General features: G+C 37.9%; 1 protein-coding gene across 2 annotated transcripts in view; it reads left to right on the top strand.

Annotated features, from left to right (window-relative positions):
• Positions 1 to 27,428, top strand: part of MPP7 (MAGUK p55 scaffold protein 7) — a 149,014-nt gene that overhangs the window by 18,351 nt on the left and 103,235 nt on the right. For both annotated transcript variants that reach the window (XM_056484566.1, XM_056484567.1), the window contains exon 3: positions 23,692 to 23,856. In XM_056484566.1, coding sequence (XP_056340541.1) covers positions 23,820 to 23,856 — 37 coding nt within the window. In that variant the 5' untranslated portion in view covers positions 23,692 to 23,819. The remainder of the gene's footprint in view (positions 1 to 23,691; positions 23,857 to 27,428) is intronic.

Here is a 27,428-nt window from a genome sequence, read left to right as displayed (position 1 = left end):
ACCCTTCAAAGTCCTTCTCTTGTCTGCTCCTGTCCTGCCTGTCGTTAGGTCACCAGTAATCTGCTGATACATAGGGGTCCACCTCCAGTCAGCCCTTAGTGACTGCCTTCAAATCTTGCTGAGAACCTCTTGAAGGTTTCTCTCACAGAGTATCCTAAACCAGAAGGCAGCTTGACTTCAGTTTAGTGGTGGCTTGTTTTCTGCAGTGGGGTGCTGAGGGAGATCTCAGTGCCTCAGCCAGGGCAGGAGCTGCTCAGAGCATGCTGTGCTTTGGATTCCAAGTAACCTTGCTCTGAAACTTGCAGACATACTGTAGTTTCATGGCTGCAGTTAAAACTCTTTTAGCTTTTTACAGGTAGGCGGTGTGCAGTTTGTTAGCCTTGAATTAGATCTTAATCACAAGTAAAATTCTAAAGGAGCCATCTTGAAACTGTTGACCAAATACACAGTGCTTCCAACCTAAATCTTTCCTATTGGAATCTAAAGTCACAAGCTGAGGTGTTAGTTACAGATGCTAAAGACTTAAGTGCCTGAATGTTTTCTTGCATCGCACATAATTGCTTTAGCAGTATAAACAACTTCCAAATTGAAATTAACTTGCTTTTCAAATAGGCAGGTCAATCAGGTGCAGGGAAAATAAACAAAGACTGCTATGATTGTACTAGAAACTATGATTATATGAGGCTCAAGACACAAAACAAAAACAAAACACAGGAATATTCTAATTTGCTTTTGAACAGTGATATAAAAATAATTTTTTCTTATTTTTTTGTGTGTATAAATATCTGCCAATTTATACAGGGATTGGTCACGAATACTACATAGGTAGGTATGTAGGACAGATGAAAGAAGTTGCATCTAGAGAAAGGCAGAAATAGTCATATTTGTCTCTGTTAATAAATTGGCAAAGACGAGACATTCCAGTTCAAAACAACATGAAAATGGATCCAAGTGCATGTGCAGACTTATTTTGTATCAGGATGACTGTATGTTAATAGAATTCAGAGAAAAGAATGCAAACTCAATTTGCTAATTTCAGTGAATAGGCTTATTCAGTTTCCTATTAAGTAATTGCAGAAGGCATTTTTCATTTTAATGAGTATTCTGAATTTTTTATCTCTTGGTTTCCTCTGTTTCCCATTAGAAATTTGCTGTCTTAAATGTGTTTCTTAGCACTTTTGTCAAGATTGTGTTTATTTCTAGATCAGTTAAGAAGTGATTGTAATGTGCAGCTTATAATGACTAGCTTAAGGAGGTACTGAATTTGGAGGACTTTGTTATATGATGGAGAGTTGTTGTTTAATATGTGAACTTAGTGATATCTGCTTTCCTAAATGGGAAAAACATTAGAGAAACATCATAAGAAGTTTCAAATGGTAGCTCTAGGGTTTTAAGTTGGATCTTATTTGTGTCAGAACTTGGTTTGTTTCAAAATAACAATTTCCTTGTTATGACATGAGTAAAAATTACTCTGGAGAGACAGCTGTCTGTAATAAATGATCTTGGCTGTTGCATTCTAGAGTGTTCATAAGCTACAGGTAAAAATCTTGCATTTTCTTTGCCATATTCAACAGATGTGTCAGGGAAAACAGACTTAGACATCTCTGCTTAACCATAATACTAAAGTACTGCAGATTTATATGTTTATTTCATAGCTGATGGCTGATTGTTACAACCTATATGTTGTTATTCACATCACAGTTTTTATTCTTGTGATCACTTTCATATGTAGTTTGCAGTTACTGCACTTGGCACTGTGATGCCATCTCTCATCCTGCTGTAAATGGTTTTGTTTCACTTTCATCTGGCATAAGCCCAGAAAGATGTGTATATGCACATCTTAGGCTTTACAAACTATTTTCTTGTAACATACATTACTATGGAAGCTTGTTTTGGAATTGCACTATGAAAAAATGCCCACTTTTGAGGTTTGGGTGATAGGAAAATGCTTGGCTTAAAAAATTGAAAGACCAGGATAACTGCAGCAGGATGGTGAGGCTGTGGATTCATTGTTTTTCCCTAATCAAGAAAGACAAAAGAGATGCAGCATTTTGTAAGCAGAAGTAGAGCATGTGTCCCTGTTCCATCACCCGCTGCAAATCTCATGACGAGATGGGTGTTGAATTCTGTGACCCAGTTATTGTGTATGGGCAGGTTGGGCCCTGCCTCCTACATACTTGCTGAAATGTTGTGATGTTTCTGAGCTTCTGTACAGAATAGAAATCCAAAAATCTACAGCCCGTTTCCAAAATCCTGGGCAAAATTACTTCCCACCAAAATTTTGTAAGTGCTTGAATATATGCTTCTTTTCTTGGACTGATGTAATTCTAAATCTTCTGGGATATTTAACCACTATAATAAAAAGAGAGGTAGCGGAAAACAACATGAAATGGCTTCTTCATTTAAAAAAAAAAAAGTAAAGAAATTAATTTTGGGTTGAAATAGATGAGCTTGAAGGAGGACATGAAAGATAATTATGAATACTGGGAGGAAATTAATAGGAAGTTATTTATTCACAATTTTGAGAATTTGTGGTTCTGGACACAATGCAAAAAATGCTTTACACTTGACATAATTTATGGAACTTATTTTCACAGCATATTGTGAAAAGTCAAAGCAAAAAAATTGATTCAACAAGGAGCTTTACAAATCTGTCAGTGTTAGTAGTGACTGTCCAGAGTCAGTCTGACCCAGGTGGATGCTGTGCTGCTGATTTCTGTGGGAGGAAATAATTTTTACTTGTGTCATCTTCAGTGTGTGGTAGATACTCTGTGCTGGCACTCCTGAAGGAAGGATTCTGTACTTCGTGGACTGGGACTGTGGCTAAGTATTGAGTGGTTTGGGGATTTCCTTAGTTTTTTTTATCCCCTATTCAAAGTTGGCTGAAAAGCAGGAAGGTGGTGTCATTCCTTTGCCAGCAGTGGGGGAATGTGAATTGGTTGGCTTGGGCCACCAGATGATTTTAGATTATCAGTGACTTGCTTTCATGTTGAGGACACAGAGCTGACTGTGTGCACATTATTCACAAGTGAATCAAAAGGCAGCAAAACAGAGACAGAGTAGTGGTGGCAGTGATTGCAGGTACATTCTGGACTTGTAGAAACTTAAGTGACTGAAAATAAGTGCTAGAGATTGGTAATTTTATACTAAAATACAAGTCAGTTACTTTCGCAGGTGTTCTGTTTTTTTTAAACTTCCTTTTACATCAAAGTGGTCACAGAACTATTGAGATCAAGCATTTTGGAATGGAATGGAATGGAATGGAAAAGCCTGTTATCCATGGGTTCCAATTTGTTCTGATAGGACTGAAAAGACAGCTGTAGAGTGTGCAGGAGGGTGACAAGAGGGTTCAGCCTTATTCTGTACACACCATGTGATGGGAATCAGGACAGGTGATTCCCAGGCAAGACCAGTAATTGTTTTATTAGCTGTGGTTCAGACTTGATGATGGCTAATGAGTACCTAAACAGGCAGTGTGGGTGTCTTACACTCACTAAAATAATATTTTAAGTATTGTTTTAAGAAATTTTCATTCCTACAGGCCAGTTATACCACTACTGATATGTGACAACCTCTGAATGACAGCTGAGTCTCTCTCCACAACTAAATAAAACTACATAGACGAAAACATTTTGAAGGTGGAGAAGTCTGGTGGGGTCATTAGGTGAGGTGTACCTTTGTAGGATCTCAGCAGAACATTGTATGGTGATTCTATCAATTGCTAAAGCAAAGTTTGTTATATCATTACCTGAATTACATGAAATACAGAAGATTGGGACAGCTGCTTCTAAGGTACTAAACAAAATTAGAGCCCCCAAAATACTGGAATATGCCTGTGTGTTAAAGACAAATTGAGCAAAGGAGTATTTTAATGCCTGGCATACCAGTAAGAAGGAAAAAGGGAGACTTCTTTTCAATAATTAATGTCTGTATCTATTTTATAAGGGTATAAGCATGTAAAATGTTTGTTTGATTTTGAGTGTACTTGAGATTGTCCTGTGATATAAACGTTGTGTTGACAGAAGAATCTAGTTCTTTTTGGGTAGCCTGTCTCGGTGCAATGTAGGAATCTCTTATTGCAGCTGAATTCTGAACTCCTGATTCAGCAGAAGGGTTGTTGGCTTAGTGGGGAGATACTTGATTCATAATAAAACAACCATCAGTTCTGTTTTCATTCTACTGTCTTCAAAATGAAATGCAGTGGAACATAAGAATGTGATTGAATATAGGAGCAGAAGACTTACAGTGATTCTGTTCATACCAGATTTTCTGATAACTGGGAATTGTTACCATTTTTTGGGGGGTGGGGGGAGCAAAGTGGCAAGATATTTGTTCTTTTTTTGTGATGTTTTAAGATAATTATTTAAAATAGCAAAAAATTAATTTAGAATTTCTTTAAACAGGAACACAATACAATTATTTTAAGAATCGTTTGTGGTAGATTTGTAGATGTTCCTTTCCCATGTTTATATAAGTAGTTTGATCTCATCTTTAGGATATAAACTGATCTGTCTACTTGTGAAACTAGAAGTGATGCCTTTTATTTCTCCTGTAGTTAACTTTGAAAGCATTTTAAGAATGAGGATAATTTCACTCTTCTCAAAGAGGCTGTCAGTATTTTTTTTACTTAACATCAGCAATTGACTGAAAAACAAAATGCTTTCATGTGCATCTTTGAAGCCAGGAGTGAACAAATATGTTTCCTTCCTTTTTGGAGAATTCAGGCTTCCGCTGTTGGCATTAAAATATGGAAACTATAGCTTGAATGGAAACTCAGAACAGGTCATGTTTTTTGTCTTTCTATTACACTCTGATGAGTAAAAAAATAAAGTATATCTTGTTTAGATCATGTGAACGTGCTGAACACAATTAGTTTTGGTCCCTAGAAGGTGCATAATAGGATATTCTGAAAGTACTTCTAACCAGGGGACTTAGTTTTACTTCTTTGAAATTTCTGTTGCAAATTCCAGTCCTGTGATGGGAATAGGGACTGCAGTAGGATTCCTTGGGGAGCTTCTACTTCTCTGTTTGGTATGTGATTCCATCTGGTGAATTAAAGAGCTTTTGAAATAATAGTGTAGAGAACACATAGCATATAGAGTACATTCAGTTTCTTAATATTTTCTGCATGGTGTTTTTTTCGATGTGTAAATCTACTGTTGCTCCCTCAGGTCATCATTAACTTGTTTGTGCATTTGAATTAACTAACTTGGCAGCTGCCCAGCGCCTCCTGCAGATTAATAAGAGCAAGTTTCACCTTGTGTTTTTTGGTCCTTTCATGACTTTACATGTGACTTTCTTTCTGCTGATTGTCCATGACTAGTTTTTTCTGAGCTGGTATTTTAAACAAGACATGGTTTATTGAAAGTGAGGAGAACAAATAAGGCAGCACAGTTTATTGTGGCTAAACAAACATTGATATAGATCTCCCTTTCCCTCTGGTGTTAGGTGGATTTGTGTTTTTTCTCCTGGAAATGTAAGAAAAAAATTTGCATTTTCTCTATCAGTTTGGAAAGATTTTCCATTTTAATTCAAGAAGAGCTGTGGAAATGGAAAGACTTACACTAGAGTTTTGGAATATCTGTTAGGGAGTGGGCCAGGGAAATGCTTTTATGCCTTTTATGTTTCAGATGATGCTGTGTTTCACATATTCTGCTGAGCTGGTTTTGTATCCATGGCCTGCCAAAAATATATGGGCTGAGAAGCCCTTAAGGATATGTAGCAGAGCTGGTAGTGCCAGTTTTTGTGTGGTTCGTGTTGTGCCCTCTTGCTGTCTCTGTATGTGGTGGTAAATGATTGCTGCTACTTAGTGAGCACCAGCCACAAGGATTTGTGCAGGGTTTCAGGAAGCCCCAGTTTATTCAGCTCCTGAGCCAAGCAGCTGTTGATCACTTGCCATGATAATGTATGTAGATTTTGTATCAAGACTGATTTCTTAATCAGGGCAAACTTTTTCTTCACAACCATATTTGAAAGAATATCAGAAGAATAGTTGTCAGGTGCTGTAAAATGGAACAGTTCTGAGATTTGCACTTATAGCTTCATTGAGTTCATTTTGTATGTTTTGTTGGTCCTACATGGCACTAGATTCTCTTTGAACAGATGTCTCAATCTCAGTTGTTGTCAAAGTTGTGGGGCTACAGTAAGGCCAGGTTATTACAGCCATAGCAGAAGGTTGCAGGAAAGGGAAGGTCAGCAATCGTTATGGCATTGGAAACTGGAATGGAGAGCTACATCATGCTCTGCCTCTGCAGCTGGGGTATTCTAATGAGTTTAATCACATTTTAATTAGTGTTTCTAGGTAATTAAAATTTTTGAAGAGATGTTGCTAAATAGATATATTTGAGTTTGAGTTTCCAGATATCCTCTCTGTCTGTTCCACAAAGGCTTAAGTTCATCATAAATGTGGTGTTGCACATATAGGTGTTCATTAAACTGCTCTTAAATGTTAGATCATCTCAAGAAGGGCACTAGAGATTAATCACTGCTCCTGACCTTAGCCCATCTGTGCCTTCTCTTTGAACTTGGAGATTAAGTACAGTAATGCTTTCTTGCATATTTTGGAAATGTATAAAAACTGTAAAACTACACTATTGTACAGAAAACTTAAATAAGTCAAATTGTTTTGTAATAACCAGATTTTACAACAATTTTTTAGTGTTTGCTTGAAAGTAACTTTCTAAACTCATATTTGCTGTGAAACAGCTTGACCTTTTCTTAAGACATTCATTCCTTTTAGTTAATGACACATTTTTCTTACAAAGCTATACAATATACTTTCATACATTTTTATATAAGAAGTTGGATAGCTTAACATGAATCTTCTTATTTTTTTAACTTTTATTGATAAGAACAAAGGGAAACTGTTAATTTTTAATAGAGTAATATTTTTGCTCCTAATTTCAGTGGAAGTAGCCAGTAAGTAATTTTTGAATTGAAAGTATAAAGAATGTAATAAATAAGTTTATATTTCAATTAAAATTCAGATATGCAGTCCTATGATAACACTTACTAGTATATATGAATTTAGTTTCATTAAAAAAATTAAATACTCCTTCCATGATAATTTAGTGGAATACGTTAAATTTGCCGTCTTTTGAGAAAGTAGAACAAGCAGATCTTCCTGTCATGCTTACTTTTTCATTTGTATATACAAAAATGAAAGCAACCATTCCTGTGTTGAAGTTCTACTCAGTCACTTGGATTTTAGGCTAGTTATTGATTTGAGCTGGTTGAGTAATTTGAAATCAAGAAATATTCTCTGCATATATAAAAAGGCTGTGATACTATCCAGGGTAGTACTTCAGAAAACTTCATCCTTTGGAATCTATTTTAATATAATTTAATAATGGAACCTAATTTAATAGAATTTTTATAAAATAAAATTTGAATATTGCTAGACTTTGAAATTTAGACAATTCTATTGGATTAATATTTTTATAAGTTCTTACCTTTTGTCACTTTGGGCCATGATTATGTGCTTACAATAACACGTGGCTTTTTGAAATGTCCTTATCTTTAGATTTTTTTAAAAGTGAGAATTAACTTCTAATATTTCAAAACCTTTTAGTATATTGAGCAAGTAGTGTGTTAGTGCAGAAGCAGCAAAAGGTCATCCTGAGCTGCAACGTGGCTGGTTTGCAGCAAATAAGGCCTGTACGTAAGACACTAAAGACAAGTGGAGTACTCAGTGAGCATGGATTGTCCCTGCAATGAGTGAGATGAGCTGTATTTTGGGCAGTGTGAAGATAGAGAATTACCACTTACAGGTGTAGAATATGGACTTAGATACAAGATAACTCAATGCTAACATAGAACATAGGTTGTTTCAAGGTATACTTGCTAGATTTTCATAGGAGGAGCCACCTTCCACTTCCAAGCTAGTTTTTGTGGTGAGATTAGATATTGCAACTGTCTTCATCAGGGTTTGGAAGTAACACTGATAGCATTGGTCATACTTGCTTGCATTTTGTTTTCAGGGATTCTTTTTAGGTCTCAGTGAGTGCCAGGGCAATTTTTTTCCCCGTTAGCCTCATACCCTCTTCCTCCCCATTGCACACATAAAGAGTATTTTGCAGATTGCCTTAAACCCACAGGCAAGGGTGGGTTTATTGGGGTTAAAAGATAAGGACTGTGAAGCATGCAGAACCGCTCATTGCAGACCTTCCTGCTGAGCCACTTCCAAGACGTGGCTGGTTGTGTTGGGCAGGGTGGCTGCTACAAGAGGGTGGTGATTGGGCTGGTCCCTACTGGCTTCAGGAATCAAGCAGACCAGCTGATACTGGTGGGTTGTCAAACTAATTAGGTCTCAAGAAGCAAAGGGAGAAGAGTGGTAGCTAGGGTGGCTTGCTCAAACTCAACCTGTCCGCATCTGTATCCAGTGTAGAACAGCATGCTTTCATGCTTTTCAGGGTTATGAAGAACTTGAGTGCCTAGTTGCTGTGTTTTATTATTTTATTCAGAATTATCTAACAGTTAGAGGCTTCGCTGTTTTTACAGGCAGTTCCCCCTTTTTTTTGAAGTTCCCCTTCGTACAGCAGTAACTTATTTTCCAATACCTGTGCATTTGCACATCGATAACTGTTCCACGAGCGCCTGTGACATTTTTAGTGCCTGATCTCTGACATATTAGAGATCTGATGGCTTTTGTATTAAAACTGATAGTGTTATCACAGGGTGTTCGGGGAGGCAGGTATTCTGCAAACCCTGTTGTTCCTTCCTCTGCCTGTGACTGTGGGGAGGTTAGAGGCTGGGCATGCCCACTGTTGTTATTCTGTATTATTCAAGACAAGAGATTTTTTTAAAATTACCTATCAATACTCTGATTTTGGTGTTGCTTTCTACCCTAAAGGTTCTAGTTTTGATTATTTTTTCAGTAAGTTTGTAGTTTAGGAGAGCCTGAAGGGGTTTTGTGAGTGACCAGAAGAGGAAGGAAATTAACAGCTCTTATTCATTTTCTTTTGTGATAATATGTAAGATACATATTCATCACAGAAGCACACTACTGATCTTCAAAAATGCTCTATTTCATTTTTTACATGTACTTACTTGTATATTTTGTGTGATTAACCTCTGGGGTGGGGCTTGTTTGTTTTAAATTTGGTTATTATCATTAATCTGTTTGTTTCTGTGTACACTCTGCTTGAAATAGTGTGATGTGGTATTTAGGAAAAAAAGTTATTTAGTAAGCTGCATTTGTATGTACAAGCTGTGAAGTTATGAGTCTCTTACTTCTACTTGTTTTCACACTAGACAACAGTGTGAAAAGAGTATTCTTTTCTCTGCCACCTTACTTTCTCAGCTAGCCCTACCTAGCAGGGCAGAGGCAAGAATTGCAGAGGAAACTTTGGTGACTATTGGAGCTGACTTTGGAGAAGCACAGCTTGGGCTTCACCAATGTCTTGAGTAACAACAGATTTAAAACAGAGTTATTTCAAAAGAAAATACTTTTTTTTTTTTTTTTCCTTCCTTTAATGTGTGCTTGATGTTAAAATGAAGAGAAATTTCCTTTTGAAAAATTAATTTGAATCTCTAAAGTTTTGGTCCATTTGCCTAACAATAAAGATGACTGGATGTGTGTTATTTGCTCTGTGTTCAGTTGTTTCTTCCATTGGGCTATTGGATTCAAGAATTTAGGCCACACTGAAAAACTCTTCCAGAGAGCTTATGTGCTTCTGCACTTCCATTTCCTTGCCACTCCCTGTGGCTCTTGCTGGCTATATTCCTTTCAGTTGAAAAGTGGTATTTTGTTTTGTTTCAAACTGGTGGGCTACAAAATGATGAAATATCTTCTGGTATCCACTTAATAACTACTAGGGAATTAACTTCCAGGTCCTAATGTCTGTTTAAGCTAGTTTATAATGTTATGAGTAATATTTACACTATTTATGAAAATTAAGTTATATGTCAAAGCCCCCTTAGTATTCTTTAATCATACTGCCATACCTGAAATGAGCTGTGACAGTGATACTTTGGCAAATAATATACCATGAAAAATAGTTATACTCTAATATTTTCCACAAATCTGAAGCCTACCGATGAGTGAGAGAAGAGTAGTTATGAAACTGCATGAAAATTATACTACATAATTATATTGCTATACTGTAAAAGCTGACAGTGATGTGAAATTTGGCAGCAAATATTACTGCTGCTTTTGCCCTTCTTTTGATCTTTATGGCTTTTCTTTCTTTCCTCCTTCGCCACTCTAGTTGAAGGTCATGGAAGATGCAAAGGAAAAATTTTTAGCATCATTTTTCTTTATCGTGAGGCCAGATTTTATTGATGAGTAGATTTTGCTGTCAATCAATTCTGTTTTCAAACACAGAGCATTAGTTCAAGAATATTACAGTTGTCAAATGAGAAGTTACATAGACCAGATGGCTAATTGGTTGCTAGAATATGATGATGTTAGGTTTTATATTTCTGATTAAGCTGAGAGCTGTGTGGGAAATGCTAATACATTCATCAGTAAGGAGTGGAAGAAATTATGAAGTGGAAGCTTCATTTCCTTTGACAAGAAACACAGAATGTTGTCACTTTTACCATATAAAAATAAAACCTTTTATCAAAGTTGATATATATCAAAGGATTGGTTGGGGAACCTGGAAGGCTGGGAATTTTGATGAAAATAGAAGAAAGGTATGTGAATTGGGAAACAAGTGCTTACCTGGAACTTAAACCATTGGGGGAGGCAAATATGTGATTTCTTATATATACCAAATTGTGTTTTACATTTTTAACATTTTTCCTCTTCAAACTAGCATGTGCTTTCTAGTGAGGAGTTTTCACAGATTGACTTCTTTCAATGGGTAAAAATTTCTTGGACATTCTTTACAAGACTTAGCAATAAAAATAAGGGCTGGCTCAGTCTTCGGCATTTTAACCGAGCAAGAAACTCAAGTTATCTCCAGGATAAAAGTGTGTAAGTTCAGTTGAAAACCAGGCATTTCACTATATATACATAGTTTGAAGAGAAGTAATTTAGAAATTTGCCATAGTGATAACTTTTAAATAACTAATCAATTCTGTTCCATGAATATTCCCTTAGCCTAGAAAATGTTACTGGTATCACAATGATGGTTCTGGTATAATGAATGTATTCTGATGAAGCATACTCTGAAAACATGTGTTTTGTCCCCTCTGACTTTTTGGTTGTCTGCTCTTACTTTGAGCAAATACTGCTTTTATAGTGTGGAAACAGACCACAAAATCTATGAAATATTTTTTCATTTATCCTGATTAGAAAAGGAGAAAAATAAGCACTTTATTAATAGTTATTCTAGATTGAAATATTTTGAAAAACACCACCTTCATAAAAAGATGGATTGACAAAATGCAACTGTGGCAACATTCTGCAGTAATAAATTGCAAATATTTGTTTTAGTTGGCATTTCTCCAGTTTCCTAACTTCCTTTAAATTGCCAAAATCCAGCCCCCCATTTCTTGTAATTCTAGCTTATTCAGCTTAGAAATAGGAAGAACACCCTTTGCTGTTAGGAAATTCAGTGGGGTTTTGTACCCATTGTGTTATTGTTTATAGATCATGTAATTTCACTTCTTAAACAGTTTGCAGGCAGTTATTTCAGTAATGTTGTTTATGTAATGTGAAAATTATCACTTTTATAAGGAAGGGAAATAAAATTAATTTTAACAGTTTTTCTTTTAACATTATCAGTCATATATAGTTAGATCAGTATATATCCTAAAGTTTCATAATAGATTCTTGTTCTTAAGCAATCAAATGCAGACCTGTGCATGGCATGAGATGAGAACAACTGCTTTGTTATTTCCAAAGACAAGATGAAAGCCACATTGACTAATTTGAAAAGTGCAGGAGCTCCCTCTCCTGGCTTAGAGTGCTGTAAGTTGCAAGTCTCCGGGAACCTTTTCAATTCATCACGTTAAAAAAATATCTCATTTTCAATACTTACCTGTGGGGATGTTTTTCTGATATCTTGAAAGTTATGATAAAAATTGGTTTTGATGCCCATTTGGATTCTGTTCTGAGTGCAGTATCCATGTTTCTGCCACCTGGCTCTGTATCCCCATAGACAGCAGATGTCCTCTCTTGTTGGTGTGGTAATGCTGGAATGGTCATGACAGCAACATTTAATGTACTCTTAAGTTACAAATCCAATACAAATCCAATATGTCCCTTCATTAAGCCCTACCCGTGCTTTTCACAGCTTTTAAGAGTAATGTGAGTCCTTGATGGTCACTTTTTACAAAGCTCTGTAAGTCACCATATGTTTAGAAAAGAGAAGTTTAAAAAGAATTTTAAAAGCTTTAGAGTTGATGTATATATTGTGACTTCTTTCCTCCCCTCCCCTTCCATCCATCTAGAGAGCAGTAGGAGAGGGGGGGCTTCCTTGCTGTTTGTTTATTCAATAATTCTCCTTTCATTGTCTCTTCAATGTTGCAAGTCCTCAGAGAAATTAGATGGTTTTGTAGATACTTAAATTTGCTAGGGTCTTTAATGCAACATCATTCTCAAGGGTAGGAACCTGACTTGAAAAGGTAAAAGTGGAGACATATCTCTTACCTTAGCTATTTAAAAAAACCCAAACCAAGCAAAACCCCCAATTAATTTCTGAATTCTGAGAACACCAGTTGATTAAAACTTGTTTTTACCTCATTTCTATCAGTGTTGTACCCTTAAATCATCTATCAAAATAGGAGCCAAGAGTGCCAGATGAACCGTAGCCCCTGTTATGTTCCATATCTTACCATCTCAAGGATACTGACACACACTGGTATGTACTGAAAGAGACCAGTTACTTTGAAAGTGATTACAATTTTTGTACCTGAAGTAGCTTCACTTAGCTGAGCTCAGTTACCTGCCATTTCTCTAGATTTTTTTTTTTTTTACTTCTAGATACTTACTTTTAGCTTTTCAATTCAGAGGGAAGATTGACCTCTAATTACACCCTGTTATGGGAGTGTAAGGGAGTATATGACATGTGTGGCAACAGTGCACAGTTCTGTATTAACTTCTTCAGTGCTATTAGGGAATTTCCAATAACAGCTTTAGGAAACATTTTCTGTAGAATAGTTCTGCATTGCATCATCAAAACTTCTGTATGCACAGTATTTTATTTTGCAAAGCATTACATTTTTAAAATATGTTTAAGCATTTTAATTTAGCTACACTTGCTGGTACAGGTATACTACTGCTTCATTTAGCACCTTTGTAATTTCCCAGTAAACTTCCAGATATGTAAGTTGGAGAGGACCAATGAATAACAAAAAATGCCAAAGGTTCACAATCAAATTGCTTAACTCTCATTTATACGGTTTCAGGCAAGAAAAAAAGAAAAAAAAACTACTTCGGTATTTCTAGCAAATGCCAAAATAGAATAAATGCAGTATTGTTCACCTAGTTAAAATTCCAAAATCCAGGAAATGCAAACATTAAGTTTCCAACAGCAACATTAACTTGGACTCTTTGCATATCCTGTGTTTTCCTGGTATGCACTAAGACTTAAAGCAATGTATTAAGCTGTGAGTTAAACAAGAAAAGACTGAAAAAAAAGGTCTTCATGTAGGTAGCGCTGCCAAGCTTAGTTCTGTTAGCATTTGTGTTTATTGACCTTTTATAATTTTAAATTATTTTCTTCATAAAGATTGAATATGGGTTTTTTGGCCAAATGAAGTGAAATCTGAGAGTTTGTCTTTGCTGCAGTGTTAACTTGACATACAGTTTACCTCTTCATCCAGCAGTATTTCAGATTTGAATCAAGTGGTTTTTAATCTTGATTTTAATATGACTTGAACCTCAGAAGCACTCTGATTACTATGGGACTGTTACTTGGGCTATATATGCTGGCAAGACAGAATTGTTTTCAGGTAATATAGTTTTTGCTAATTAAATTTGCATGCAATTAAAGTGTGGAGAGTGACTTGACTCATAGAGTAAATCAAACTTAAAGATGGACTCTTAACTATATCTCATTTAAATTCTAATGTATAATTTTGGAAGCTATATATACTATTGTTTCCAAAATGTTTAGAGTATTGCAGTTGCCTGTAAGTAACTGAAGACACAGGAAGGTTCTGCTCTGAGGATGGTCCCATCCTGGAAATGGTGCAGAGCTGCAGGCAGACAGGTCTTCCTATGTGGCTGTTCCTGTCTGAGACTGCTAGCATGTGCCACGCACTTTAGGCTTCTTGCCTGTTTGAACTAAGCTAATGCATGTTCTAGAAGAAAGGGGAGAGCCTTAAAGGAGATATTTGGAGAGTAGTAAAGCAAGGATTTGGTTAAAAATAGATTTGGAAACTGACTCTAGGTTTAGAAAGCAATGTGTGAGAGGCATTGGCATTTTCACATGTGAACAATGGTGTGAAAGGTCAGTGGGGTGGGAGTAGAAATGGAAACAGGAGAAAGTGAAAACTGTAAGAGAAGTAAAAGGAAAATGTCAGGAGATGGGAAATTATTAAAAAAAAAATAAATAGAGGGGTTAAAGACCAAGATTACTGAGAGTTGTTTGAATCATGACGAGAATAGCAAGTACATAACAGTGTTATAAGGGAAAAGGTAAAATGGATATAGATGTGAAGAAGCAAGAAACTGCAAGGTGGAATTTGGACAGCAGGGCCTGAGAGGGGGAAAGCTTCTCTCCTGGAAAGAGGGAAATGGAGAAAAGGAAAACAATGAAAATAAAAATGGAAGGAATGTATGTGCTGGGTGACAAGTCATACAGTGGCTTTGATGCAATGGTTCTGCCTGTTTGCCAAGAAGGAAGAGGGGATGGTATGCAGCAAGAAGAGAGTTTTTCAGTGGCATCTGGATGGATATAATTGGAGAATTGAAGAATGAAGGATGGTCACAGGGAACTTTCAAAGAAGACAGAAGACTGCAAGAAGTGTCTGGTATGCTTGATGTACCAGCAGTGCAAAGGCACTGGAATGTGTCACCGATTGGCTATTCACCTTCACCTTTCTTTTCTTCTACAAACTTAAACCACAGTAAAGTTTGGCTTTCAAAGCTTGTAAACTGGTGAAAGTCAAACACAGACTTCCTCTGTTTAGCTGTCTGTCCATGTGCAGTACTCTATTTTTAGTATGCATGTGTACACTTAAGGAATATTTTTTGTTACTTATGCTCAAGATACAACTAATAAATTACCACTTAGTAAATAAAAATATTTTTCAAAATTGAGCTAAAGGTGTACTGTCCAGATGACTCACCGAATTTTAAAACTTCACATTGAAGAAAGCAATCTGAAACTGATTAAAATGAAAATTGTTGTAGTAGGGTGTCTTTTTTGGATAATAACACATGTAAAGAAAGTGGGGTTTATTCTGATTTTGCTCTCAGAAAATAAAGCCTATGCTTAATTATTAATTCATCTCTTTTCTTTACCCATCCTCTATGAAAAAAAAAAGCATCACATTTTGACAGAAGAGGATTATGGAAAATTATGCTGAACAAAGGAGACATGTTCAGCAGATTAACTAATCTGAAAGAGAAGAAGTGATCAAAAGTTCTGTAATAAAATTTGGAAGCATTGTAAAATATCTGTGCCTTATTTGACTCGAGGTGTTCAAAATTTTGAGTTTGAAAAATAACCTTTTGACATTGGAGGAAATATTTCTGCGTTTGAAATAATAATTTGAATACTTATGTAACTGTGGGGATGATTTTTGGATACAGTTGTTTAACAGACCTGGGAATTGATGCATTCATGTTTTGTTGGACTATGACACAAATAATGCTGGTGATGCTAATATGTGGCTAAACTATTTAAGTCAATTAGGTATTTACTAGTTTATTTAGTATCTCCTTAATCTTGGTTTTATTTCTATCACAGTTTTTCCCATCCACTTTTGGAAATGTGGGATCAAACTGCACTGTGCTACTATTAAGATATGAAGTATATTTCTAAAATTGGAGTTGCAGAGCCCCTTGGAACAAAACCTTTTTACTTGTTGAGGTTATTGGATGACTCATTGGAGTAGGTTTTGCTGAACTCTCATTTATAGAAAAATCGCCAATTTTTTCAGTATTTTGGGGGTCAGTAAGGTTTGTAATTTACTGTAGTTACATTTTTCAAACAGACTGTCAGGAAACCATGCCAGAACAAAACTATTTGTGCAGGTAATTAATGGAGAGGCTGTGGTACCTGCTGACAGCTATTTTCCAAGGAAAGGAATGGTTTGCAGCTAGGGGAAAAGTGTTAAAAGTGTGCCCAAACCAGTTACTTGAACTGAAAGAGCAACCTTTGATCTGAGGCATAGTTTAGGTCACATTTTAATGAATAGCTTTATTAAACTAGTATATTAAACTAATATTATTCTGTCAGTTGGTACATTTTATTTGCAGAAAATTGGATCTGTCTAAGGGTATTGGACATCTACAACAGTGATGCTGTTTAAACTGGTAGCTTTAGTGTGTTTATTTAAAGGAATGTTTTCATGCATTTAAAAGAATGTGTTCAATTCAAACACTGACATTAAAAATCTAAGTCTGGACAGAGCTCACGTAGGAGTTTTTATGTTAAAGACAGGGAAGGTGCAGATTGCAAAAAGCCTTTCCTCTTTTAATATTGCTACTTATTGAACATATTTCACATTTAGCATGGCAGTGTTTTCAGGCTGCAAGGAACCATCTAAAACTTAAATTGTAATGCATCATAATATATGAATTAATAACAGTATTACCAAGTTTTTAATATCTTAATATAGTCTATATTTTATTCCTGTTTCTTCTGTATTGTATTGACTCATTGAAAGAATGTATTTCACACTTGTATTTAGAGAGGGTTTAGATAACAGTGGTATCTAGATAAATGATTCTGCTCTGGGTGAAGAAATATTATGGGGGAAAACAGTCTGGAAAAAAAAAAAGTTGTGATATAAGTTTCAGTGATGCTATTGGAGTTGTTCATGTGAGTGAGATTTTTCCATTGACACAGGATTACTCTTGTGAGGATGAGAAACCTGTCTATTGCTGAAGCTGTGAAGGAAGAAAATTGTACACTGTGCTCTTTTCCTTCTCCTTCCTGTTTTCTGAGCCCTTTGAACAAACTCAGTCATACATGAGAGAGGACCTCCTCCATATATGAACTTCTGGCATGTTTTTAGAAATGTGTAGTGGTTGTGACTGAAGTTGTGTTTTCTGTTAATGATCCCTCGAGGGAAGTGTCTAGTGGGAGCTCATCCTTGAAGAGAAAGAGAATAAAATTATAAAGGTCCAAACATGTAGCCATGTCAGGAGGGCCACTCACTGGAAATCAGCTTTACTTCATTCTGGTTGATCAAACTGCTGAAAATAACAAACACAGACTGTCTTAATGTTTTTCAGTACATGGCTTCTTCTCTCTTTTTATTCCTTGTAGTCAAGGATTTTATCATTTAGATAATCTCCTTTTTTTTCCCCATCTGTAAAAATTTTCCCATAATTAGAAATCAGAGAGATCTCTCTCCTGATGCACTGACTTCACAGTCAGATTTGAGCCATGAAACTAGAAGTCACAACACTACAAGATAAAATTATTTTAAAAAGTATTTTTTTCCAAACTGCTGTTTGTTTAAGATGTAACCACAAATGTATATATTAAATGTCAAGCAGTTACGCATTTTCAGTGGATGCCTAAGAGTCCCTAAATTATTATCTACTGTTCTCAAAGTCTTTTCACAAAGTGAGACTCTTGCTAACGTATCTATGGTATAACCTAAATAAAATGGAGAACACTGATAGAACGTTATACAGAAAAATACACAGAAGCCTTTAATTCTTATGGCTAAAGACTGATATGATGATAGGACCATGAGAGAGTTAGTAAAGACAGCTGTTGGCCTTTTCGATTTGGGTCAGTCCATGTTTTCTGTTTTGGTGTATTAGTTGTTAACATTTGGTAGTTGCTATAGGTATTTCTGGGGTTCTTAAATGGACTTCATTCAGAGAGATTTTTGCAGTTGTTTTAATTTTCATTCCACACAGCTGAGTGAGTCAGAGACAGCTTCTTTCTTCTGCAGCATCTTTGAAGACCCATCATGTTTGTGTGTGTCCTCTATGCAGTAGTTCAAGTTGATGATTTTTTGAAGGTTCCTGTTGCCAGCAAGTATGTACTGTCTACAGGGCTGAGCAGCTTTGGAAGCCTGTCAGGAGCCACAAGCGGGTTCCAGTAGCCTGTCGGAGACCCTGTGATTAAGGAGGTGAAAACTTCTTCAGAAGAATTTAAGAATTCACTAGATCCTATTACATTACAGCTTCCAAAGGATTTGACCACCATTTTCAATTCAGATTTTGTCTACTGAAACAGATTTACTTCTCCCAGTCTAGGAAACCTCCCTTGGCAATTTCTTGTGCTCACTGGATTTTGGAGTCTTGTATACATGTCTGTAGTCACTCAATTGCTTGAGGCCCCATAATGAATACAAGACTGACTGGCTGTCAAATTTCCTGTCTCCGCATGAAATCTCTATCTGGTAGTTTGAATTCCATTTGCAGACATTCTGGTTTAGTCCTGGGAATCAAGATTATAGTCATCATAATTCTAACATCCTTTAGAAAAAATAGGTTGAATGTTTCTTGTGTCAAACAACCTGGTTTATATGTCACATCCCCAGCCTGCCCACCTGCTGATTTGTAGCATTGCTATGTTTATACTTTTCATGTTTTTGTCTGTCATAAAGTAATCAGAAGACTTCAGGCTTTTCAAATGTGAAGAAAATCAGTTAATGATCAATAAAGTGCCAAAATACTGAGTAACTTGTAAAATACCCTTTCAGAAATAAATATTATGGAGTTTATTGAGGTTTGTGTGGGAAGACAGTGGCAGAACCAAGACTTCATGTCTTCTGTCTCCAACTGCATGGTACTTGCCATAAGTACAAATTTGAATCAGCTTTTCTACTTCATATTTTCTTGAAAAATGACTGCAATAAATTGTATCCATGACTGATGGAGTTCAGTTCAAAAGGAATAGAGGATGATAGAAAAAATAAAAATAAAAAATAAAATTACATGGAAGGTCGCTCATCTTGGCACTCTCCAGCTGCCTCTGCCTACTTGCTTTATCTGCCTGACCTCTGCCCGTTTTTACCAGTCTTGTATTGACAACGTGAGAGATTGGGAACAAGATTTATCTCCTCATCCTTTGCTAAGAGGCCTCTCTTAAATGTGGGTTGTGCAGAAAGATGGTACCCTTGGAGAGCTGTAATTCTAGAATTTTGCTGTTTTGGAACGTGCTTCTGGGAGGCTTCTGCCTCATTCCTGGCCTTGTGTAACCGGGGTGTGTGTGTCACCTTGGTGAATTCTGTCACTGTAATGACGTTGGTGGTCAAAGTGACCAGAACTGTGTCTAGCTTGATGTCCACACACCTGCAGTGAGTGGGAGCTGTTGGAAGAAAGGCAGCATTTCTGTGCTTTTTACAGGCTAGGCTTAATTTTTTCCCCTCAATACCTGCCATTCAACCAGAACGCCTTAAAATCGAGATGTCTTTCGTTATGCAGATAGACACCGGCAGAAACAATTGAAATGATGCAATTTTTGTTTAATTTATTATTTAATATTTACGCTTTTATTTAAATAGTAGAAAGCAGAAGCGAGGAAAGCGCGTGTGGGGAGCGCGGAGAGCCGCCCGCGGTGTGTGGGCAGCGCAGAGTGCTGCCCGCGGTGTGAGGGGAGCGGAGTGCTGCCCGCGGTGTGAGGGGAGCGGAGTGCTGCCCGCGGTGTGAGGGGAGCGGAGAGCTGCCCGCGGTGTGAGGGGAGCGGAGTGCTGCCCGCGGTGTGAGGGGAGCGCAGAGTGCTGTCCGCGGTGTGAGGGGAGCGGAGTGCTGCCCGCGGTGTGAGGGGAGCGGAGTGCTGTCCGCGGTGTGAGGGGAGCGCGGAGTGCTGCCCGCGGTGTGAGGGGAGCGCGGAGTGCTGCCCGCGGTGTGAGGGGAGCGGAGTGCTGCCCGCGGTGTGAGGGGAGCGGAGTGCTGCCCGCGGTGTGAGGGGAGCGGAGTGCTGCCCGCGGTGTGAGGGGAGCGCGGAGTGCTGCCCGCGGTGTGAGGGGAGCGGAGTGCTGCCCGCGGTGTGAGGGGAGCGCAGAGTGCTGTCCGCGGTGTGAGGGGAGCGGAGTGCTGCCCGCGGTGTGAGGGGAGCGCGGAGTGCTGCCCGCGGTGTGAGGGGAGCGCGGAGTGCTGCCCGCGGTGTGAGGGGAGCGGAGAGCTTCCCGCGGTGTGAGGGGAGCGGAGTGCTGCCCGCGGTGTGAGGGGAGCGCGGAGTGCTGCCCGCGGTGTGAGGGGAGCGCGGAGTGCTGCCCGCGGTGTGAAGGGAGCGCGGAGTGCCGCCCGCGGTGTGAGGGGAGCGCGGAGTGCTGCCCGCGGTGTGAGGGGAGCGGAGTGCTGCCCGCGGTGTGAGGGGAGCGCGGAGTGCTGCCCGCGGTGTGAGGGGAGCGGAGAGCTGCCCGCGGTGTGAGGGGAGCGGAGTGCTGCCCGCGGTGTGAGGGGAGCGCGGAGTGCTGCCCGCGGTGTGAGGGGAACGGAGTGCTGCCCGCGGTGTGAGGGGAGCGGAGAGCTGCCCGCGGTGTGAGGGGAGCGCGGAGTGCTGCCCGCGGTGTGAGGGGAACGGAGTGCTGCCCGCGGTGTGAGGGGAGCGGAGTGCTGCCCGCGGTGTGAGGGGAGCGGAGTGCTGCCCGCGGTGTGAGGGGAACGGAGTGCTGCCCGCGGTGTGAGGGGAGCGGAGAGCTGCCCGCGGTGTGAGGGGAGCGCGGAGTACTGCCCGCGGTGAGAGGGGAGCGCGGAGTGCTGCCCGCGGTGTGAGGGGAGCGGAGAGTGCTGCCCGCGGTGTGAGGGGAGCGGAGTGCTGCCCGCGGTGTGAGGGGAGCGAGGCGCGCGCGGCGCCCCGCGGCCGCCAGGGGGCAGGCGGGAGCCGTGAGGGGCCGTGAGGGCCGCGCGGGCGCCGCTGTTTCCACACGGCCCGTGCCAGCAGAACCCGATACTGTGCGATCTATAGAAGCAAGGTACAACTGGAATAATGAAATTTCAAAAATAAGCCCTTTTTAAAGGCTGGTTGTAACAGTCCTGCTGGGTATTGTAAATGCCTCAGGTGCACTTGATACTGCTGTTACGTTCCTGGCCCTGGCTCCTAATTTTTATGGAAAGATGGATTGAACTTCAATTTAGGAATATTCGGTAATCCCTCTCAGGACATACTGTAACAGCTGGTATTTCTGTGTTGCAGCAAATCGATTCCATACAGCAGTCAGCAATGCCTATGGCTGGGCTCCGGCAAAAACTTCCAAAGCATTTTAAATAAAGTGAGCCAAGGAAAATAGCATCATCACTGCAAAAATGTAGCTTAATTTGCACGTTAGGAAAAAAAAATATCCCCATCCCATTCCAGCAAAATATTAAGCATTTTACTGGTAAGGATTTCATCAGGTCATTTATTTTTCATTAATATATATTTAGGATCTGGGGGGAATAACTTTATGCTGTATATAAGTTTCTTAAATAATGAGGAGCTTGATTTTTTTTGGTATGGAATGATTTACTGTGAAATAAAGAAAAATAAAGAAATGGATGGAGTTGAAATACATTGCATGTATGTAGATCAACAAGATTTTCTGCGTTTTGCAGTGAACTCTTTTTAACGAAACTAAATTTCTGGTTAATAGTAATGTGCTTATAATGAGAATGCCTTGTTTGGTTTTATTTTTTTCTGTTTGTTTTGGTTATTTTTTCCTTTTTAATAGATGAAAGTACCTGAAGATGCAGATAAATCAAAGATGTTTCATTAGTAATCAATAATTTTGTTTTAACCAGTTTCTTACACATGTTAAAGCGCAAATGCCTCCATCCTTCGTACGGCTGCCGTGGTGTGCTCTCACTGGGGTCTGTCACTGAATTCGGGACAGGACTCCTCCTTTATGCGTTAAACAGAAAACAAGCAGAATTAATGTAAAGTGAATATGTTCCGTCTTAATTGGTACAATGTGTCCTTGGCTATGATGTCTTTTTTTTTTCTCTTTTAAGCTGTATCCTGGCTAGCTTTGCATATAGATGTTTTACAGTTCTTGTCATCATAAGATGAGCTTTCACTCATCTGGAATACTTAATTTCCTTATCCATGCTTTAAGTTAATGGACTTTTGTGCTGATTTGATGAATGTCAAAAAAAAATTTTTTAAGCTGATTTTTTTAACCGAAGACTTCTTTTCTTCATAAACTTCTATAACTAAGAAAAAATGCTAAGCCCCTAAACAATCTTAATAGATGAGCTTTTAGGTTTTTATTTGGTTCTTTTCATCATAGAAGTTGTCCGGAGAGGTAACTTCTGCTGTGTTTGCCTTCTTAACCAAACCACCCAGATTCACTGGGTAAATGCCTAGGGGACATAAAAAACCCCCATACTTAAAAAAAGCTGCCATACTATTTAAACCATAGGCTTATGCCTGGGGACAACTAACTTATATCTAATAATTGCTTTAAAACTTATTAAACAAAGTCTTGTGGACAGCCCTTAGTATATGCTGCAATTATTTTAGCCATGTGGAGATTTTTTCAGTGAAAAACAAAATTTTGAACAGCATACACTGTTTACAGCACCTGTATATCACTCTTCCACAAGACTGTTGCCAAGTTAAAAAGGGTCCAAAATATGCACTTTAAGAGCCAACATGACTTCAAAAGTCATTCTGATTAATATGAATGTATTTTAAAAAAACAGCAAAAAACAAACCAGCAATAGCAGCGGCAAAATGCTCTCCTACTTGTTTATTTTTTTTCCTAAAGCAGGACTATGCTGCTTTCTTTCTTCAAGGATCCTTTTTGTTTACTGAAATCTGGAAAAAAATCCTTATTTTCTGGTAGCTTCTATTTCTCACTCTCCCTTCCTTCTGCCTGCAAACACATCAGTCCCTGCCTTACTCTAAGTAGACATTTACTGTCTTCACTTGGAATTTATTTTCATATGTTTGTCTTCCAGTTTCATATTTTAACATACTTGATACAAATCTGTTCACTTATATTTGAAATTAATTTTAATTTTTGCTACACATACTCTTAATTTTTCTCAGAAAGTGGTTAAAAGAAAGACACAAAATATACCATCAGTAGACCTGTACAATTATTACAAAATATGTGTTAAAAAAACACTGACTTTGTCATAATGAATCACAGAAAAATTCCTTACATGGTAATGGCTCCATCAGCTCCACCAATCAAACTGCTGTTTACCTTAGAAAAGTATATGCTTCAGTCTTACTTTTTACAACTTCAGTTAAAATTTAGATTATATTTCCAGATTACAAATAAAAATCTTAAATGACCTGAAAACAATTGGAAGGAGGTTAAATAGAAGCACTGAATAAATTACTGTGCTAGTAAGAAATTTTATCTTCCTGAGATAAGTAGTAGCAAAATTTGAATGACCTCAATTATTCAAAGTTTTAATAAAATACCCCTAGACATTATTTCCAAAATGCCTGACATGCTGGAGTTAAAGAGTATAATTTACACAAGAGAAATGTGTTAAAATTATCCTTAATGCAGAATGGAATTAGAGGCTAGACTGAAGAAAACAAAACTTGTTTCACCTGGAGGAAACAGAAATCTTAACAGTCATAAATAAACGCCTTGTGCTTGGTTTTGAGAATCTTAAATAAAAGCTTATTTCATGATAATTATTGGATTTGGTTAGCTGCAGTAATATACAGTTTAACAATGTTTTTAATTGTAGAACTCTGTTTCTGTTCTTTCTAGGAGAAGGTGGGAGATAACATAAATCTTTGTAGACAACTTGGCTGCAAGCAGTTAAACTGAAATAAACTTCTGCCTTCTGGCTGCAGTGCTGCTTTGAGGTTTCTGCGTGACGCTCTGCAGACTAAATCATGCCAGCGTTATCAACTGGATCTGGAAGTGACACAGGTACGCACGCCAAGGAGGGGCCGGGTTTCCTCCACATCTTATTTGTTAAGTCTGTATTTCAAGTAAGATAATTAATTATGGTCTAACCAGATTTTTAATTTAAGACTTAAAACATAACCTTTTCTCCCTGAAGTTAATTTAGACACATGAAACACCGCAGGTAAAATATATTAATTTTGAAAAGCCCCACCACCACTTTCTTCCCCTCCATCCCCAGCCTCCTAAAAAGAATAGCTCCAAACATATATTATAGATGGATCTGAAGAATTTGGATTCACCTCTGAGCATGGTTCCTACAATGTTAACTTGAAAAAGGAGGAAGAGGGAAAAAAGAAAAAAAGATGATGATATCATGCATGCCTTAATATTTGCAGCAGTCTAGACTATCCCCTCTGTGAGTTACAGTTATCAGTGGAGTTATTTCTGAACACAGACTGTTCAGTTTTGACAACTCTATAACAAATTAGGAGAAGAAAAATACTGTCTCAAGTTCTGTTCCTTCACTTGCCTTCCACATCAGAGCCCAGTTCCTGTCACTGACTGCTGGCAGTGGAATTGCAGATATGTAGCTTTCCGTAGTTTTCACCTTCTTTGTGGCAATATTAGGCTATATTCAAAGGTTAAATTTCATCTTCTTGTTATGCTGACATTTTCCCTCTCTGACAGTATTTTTATCCCTTTGTTTGAGATAACTGTTAGTATTTTTGCTTGAGAGTGTTTGTTAAAAAAGGGTGATCCAGCTGAGGTTGCAATATAATATAAAGATCCCTGCTTTCCACCCCTGTGCCACATAGTTTTATGCACAGGAAGTAACAGCAGGATTTGGAAAACTAGGTGGGAGATTTCAAGTCAGGAATCCAAAAATATGTGCCATAAGTATGTATATAAAGAACTGCATTTGATTCTTATTTTTAGTAGACTGTACAAGGCAATGATTTTGCTTTCCCCACACATAAAGTTTGTCCTAGATGACAATATTAATCTTTACAATTAGGGTGTGTGTGTGTTTATTTGTTGCCATGGGGAAGGAGAGTTGTTTGGTTTTATATGGTTTTTTTGTCTCCCTATTCCTGTGTTTAAGTGATTTGATTATGTCTTTGGAAAACCCTATCTCTGCATACCTTTCTTTTCTCTCCCTCTCCTCATGGAAATAAGCGAGTTGAAGCTGTTCAGTATGCTAAAGCTGAGTTTTGGAAGATGTGTCAGGGTCTACTCTGTGCTAATTTTCCATCTTGGACCTTTGCTTTCTCTATCATGCACCCTTTTGTGTCCTTTCAAAACCTGCCTTAATTTTGAAAAAATTATTACTTTTTTATTTTTTGTTTATTTTTAAGGATGGTTAATATGTCCAAAAGTAATAGCCATGGGCATATTTTCTGAAGAAAGAAAGAGAAAGGTTTCAAAAAGTAGAAGATAATTCTAATTTTGAAATACTGTAGTTAGAATGCCTCTAAGCATGTTTTACTGTGCTATTTAATTCATACAATGATGGAAACATGCCTTTAAGATCCGTGTTAAAACTCAAGTGTCTACATTGTCCAATGACATTTATAGTAAAACATGATACATGCCACTAATATCTTTCTATTAAATAATACTGCTTGTTAAGTCCTTTTTTTTTTCTGTCTCAAGTTATCAGTTGTTTCTCTAAATAAAGATTTGCATTTGGAGTGAAAAGAGAATTGTTTTTTTGATTCTGCTTTCTTTACAATACTTCCTTTTGGGGCTGATACGAACTGAAGTATTTTTGGGATTGTTGCATCAAACTGCTTTCTACCCTGGCTATGATACAGTGGTTTCTAACTGTAGTCCTGTTTTTCTGCTGTTATTTTCACTCTTAGATTAAAAAATAGTGATGTGCATAAAGTGTTTTCTGCCTCTGTTTTTCCTCTAACCCTGCCTGCAGAGACTGGTATTGTGACATGTGAGGAGTTGAAACTGCTGTGTCTGGGGCACTGAGGACTTGGCAAATCACTTAGTGAGTACCTTTAGGGTAGGGACATAACTCTGTTCAGTCTGTTTGCTAAAACTTTCTTTTGTAAATACAGTCAGACAAAATGCACCCTAAACTATTTTGTGTCTGTTAGATACTGAATGAAATAAAAGTAAACCTGGATTTAAAAGCAAATGAAAGAATTCCATGAGGACTTTTAAATAGAAATGCATCGTCTGTGAATATTGAAAGTCACATGTCACAGACCACTCGACATTCAGTCACCAGTATGGGAACATTAATCATTTAAAAAAATTTTTATATAGTATGAAGTATCAGATCACTGTCAAAAGTAGGATAGTGTTCATGATGGGCTGTATTTGATGAGACTAAATGTTTATCTGACTGTGTTCATTTTACCTTGCTTTTACTTTGTCAGCAGCTTTTATTAGAAGTGGTGCCATTTACTTGCAGCTGCTTTCTTCATATATGTTCTTCATATACCTGCTTTTGTCCTTCCATATTTTAACCTGTGTCTTCTACTGGACACAAGCCATGTCTCTTTAAATCTACTTTGAGGGGCATTTATCAGGCTTTAAGCTATGATAAATCAAAATAATGGCTACATTATTTTCAATATTAAAAAAAAAGTTTGTTTTAATTTATTCAGATTGATACAGTGACTTTCAATTTAATCTTATACCTTGCCAGACTGATTTGGCTTCACTAATCTAAAGACAGAGGACAAAGGTTTACATGCAGATGCTTCTTTCTCTTCCACTCTCCATTAGCCATGTAGAAAATCTAGTTTTATATAATAATAATTGAAAAGCTGCTCATTGTGTATAACATCTGTGTGACACTTAAGGTTTATGGTCCTGTCAGTGTCAAGTCAAAGTTATCTTAAAGCAACCAGCGTGAATGGAAGGCTTAGGTCATGCCTCAGTCTGGGTCAGAAGCTTTCAACAGTTTCTGTGTTGCTAAAGTCTGCTTGCCCTCTGTGTGTAAGCTCATCAAACAGATTTTTTGAAGACTGAGCAAGGAGACTTGCGTTTTTGCAGGTAAAGCAAGTCTGGGAGATCTGGAATTCACTTATCTGGTATATTTAGGAAGATGTAAATGACAGTTCTGGCTTCACAGTAGTAGATGGCAGCTTTGTTGCTGACTTTGGTGGAGCCAAGGTGACATCATTATGCCTTAAGTGTTGTTCTAATGTGAAAAACATCGTAAACTTGTTGCAGATTTCTTTCCTCCCAGTGCTGTATCAAGCTTGCTTAACTGACAAGCTTAAAAATGCTTTCCTGTTTGTTCTCAAAAACCAATGCGTGAATCTGCAAAGCAGGCTTTGTGTTTTTGTTTCATATGTTGTCAGCAGAAAAATCACATTTATGGGCCAAGTTTAGGCACCAAGTAAAACTGTGTGAGATTGCTTACATACAGTGAAAGTCAGAAGCAGTTCTTGGCTTTGAATATTGTAAATTAGAGAAAATGTGCAAGGGCTTATGTTTGTTTCTCCTTGAGCACATAAAGGAGCGAGCACTCTGCCAGATAGTGGAGTTTTCTCAGTATTAACAAGACTGCAAAACTGAATATGTGTTAGGTTTTTAATTTAAAAAAACCCCACGTTTGTTACTAACCA

The sequence above is a fragment of the Oenanthe melanoleuca genome, chromosome 2 (assembly GCF_029582105.1).
Source record: "Oenanthe melanoleuca isolate GR-GAL-2019-014 chromosome 2, OMel1.0, whole genome shotgun sequence".
NCBI lineage: Eukaryota > Metazoa > Chordata > Aves > Passeriformes > Muscicapidae > Oenanthe > Oenanthe melanoleuca.
The sequence above is the reverse complement of the archived record's forward strand: the minus strand, read 5'-3'. Positions and strand labels throughout refer to the sequence as shown.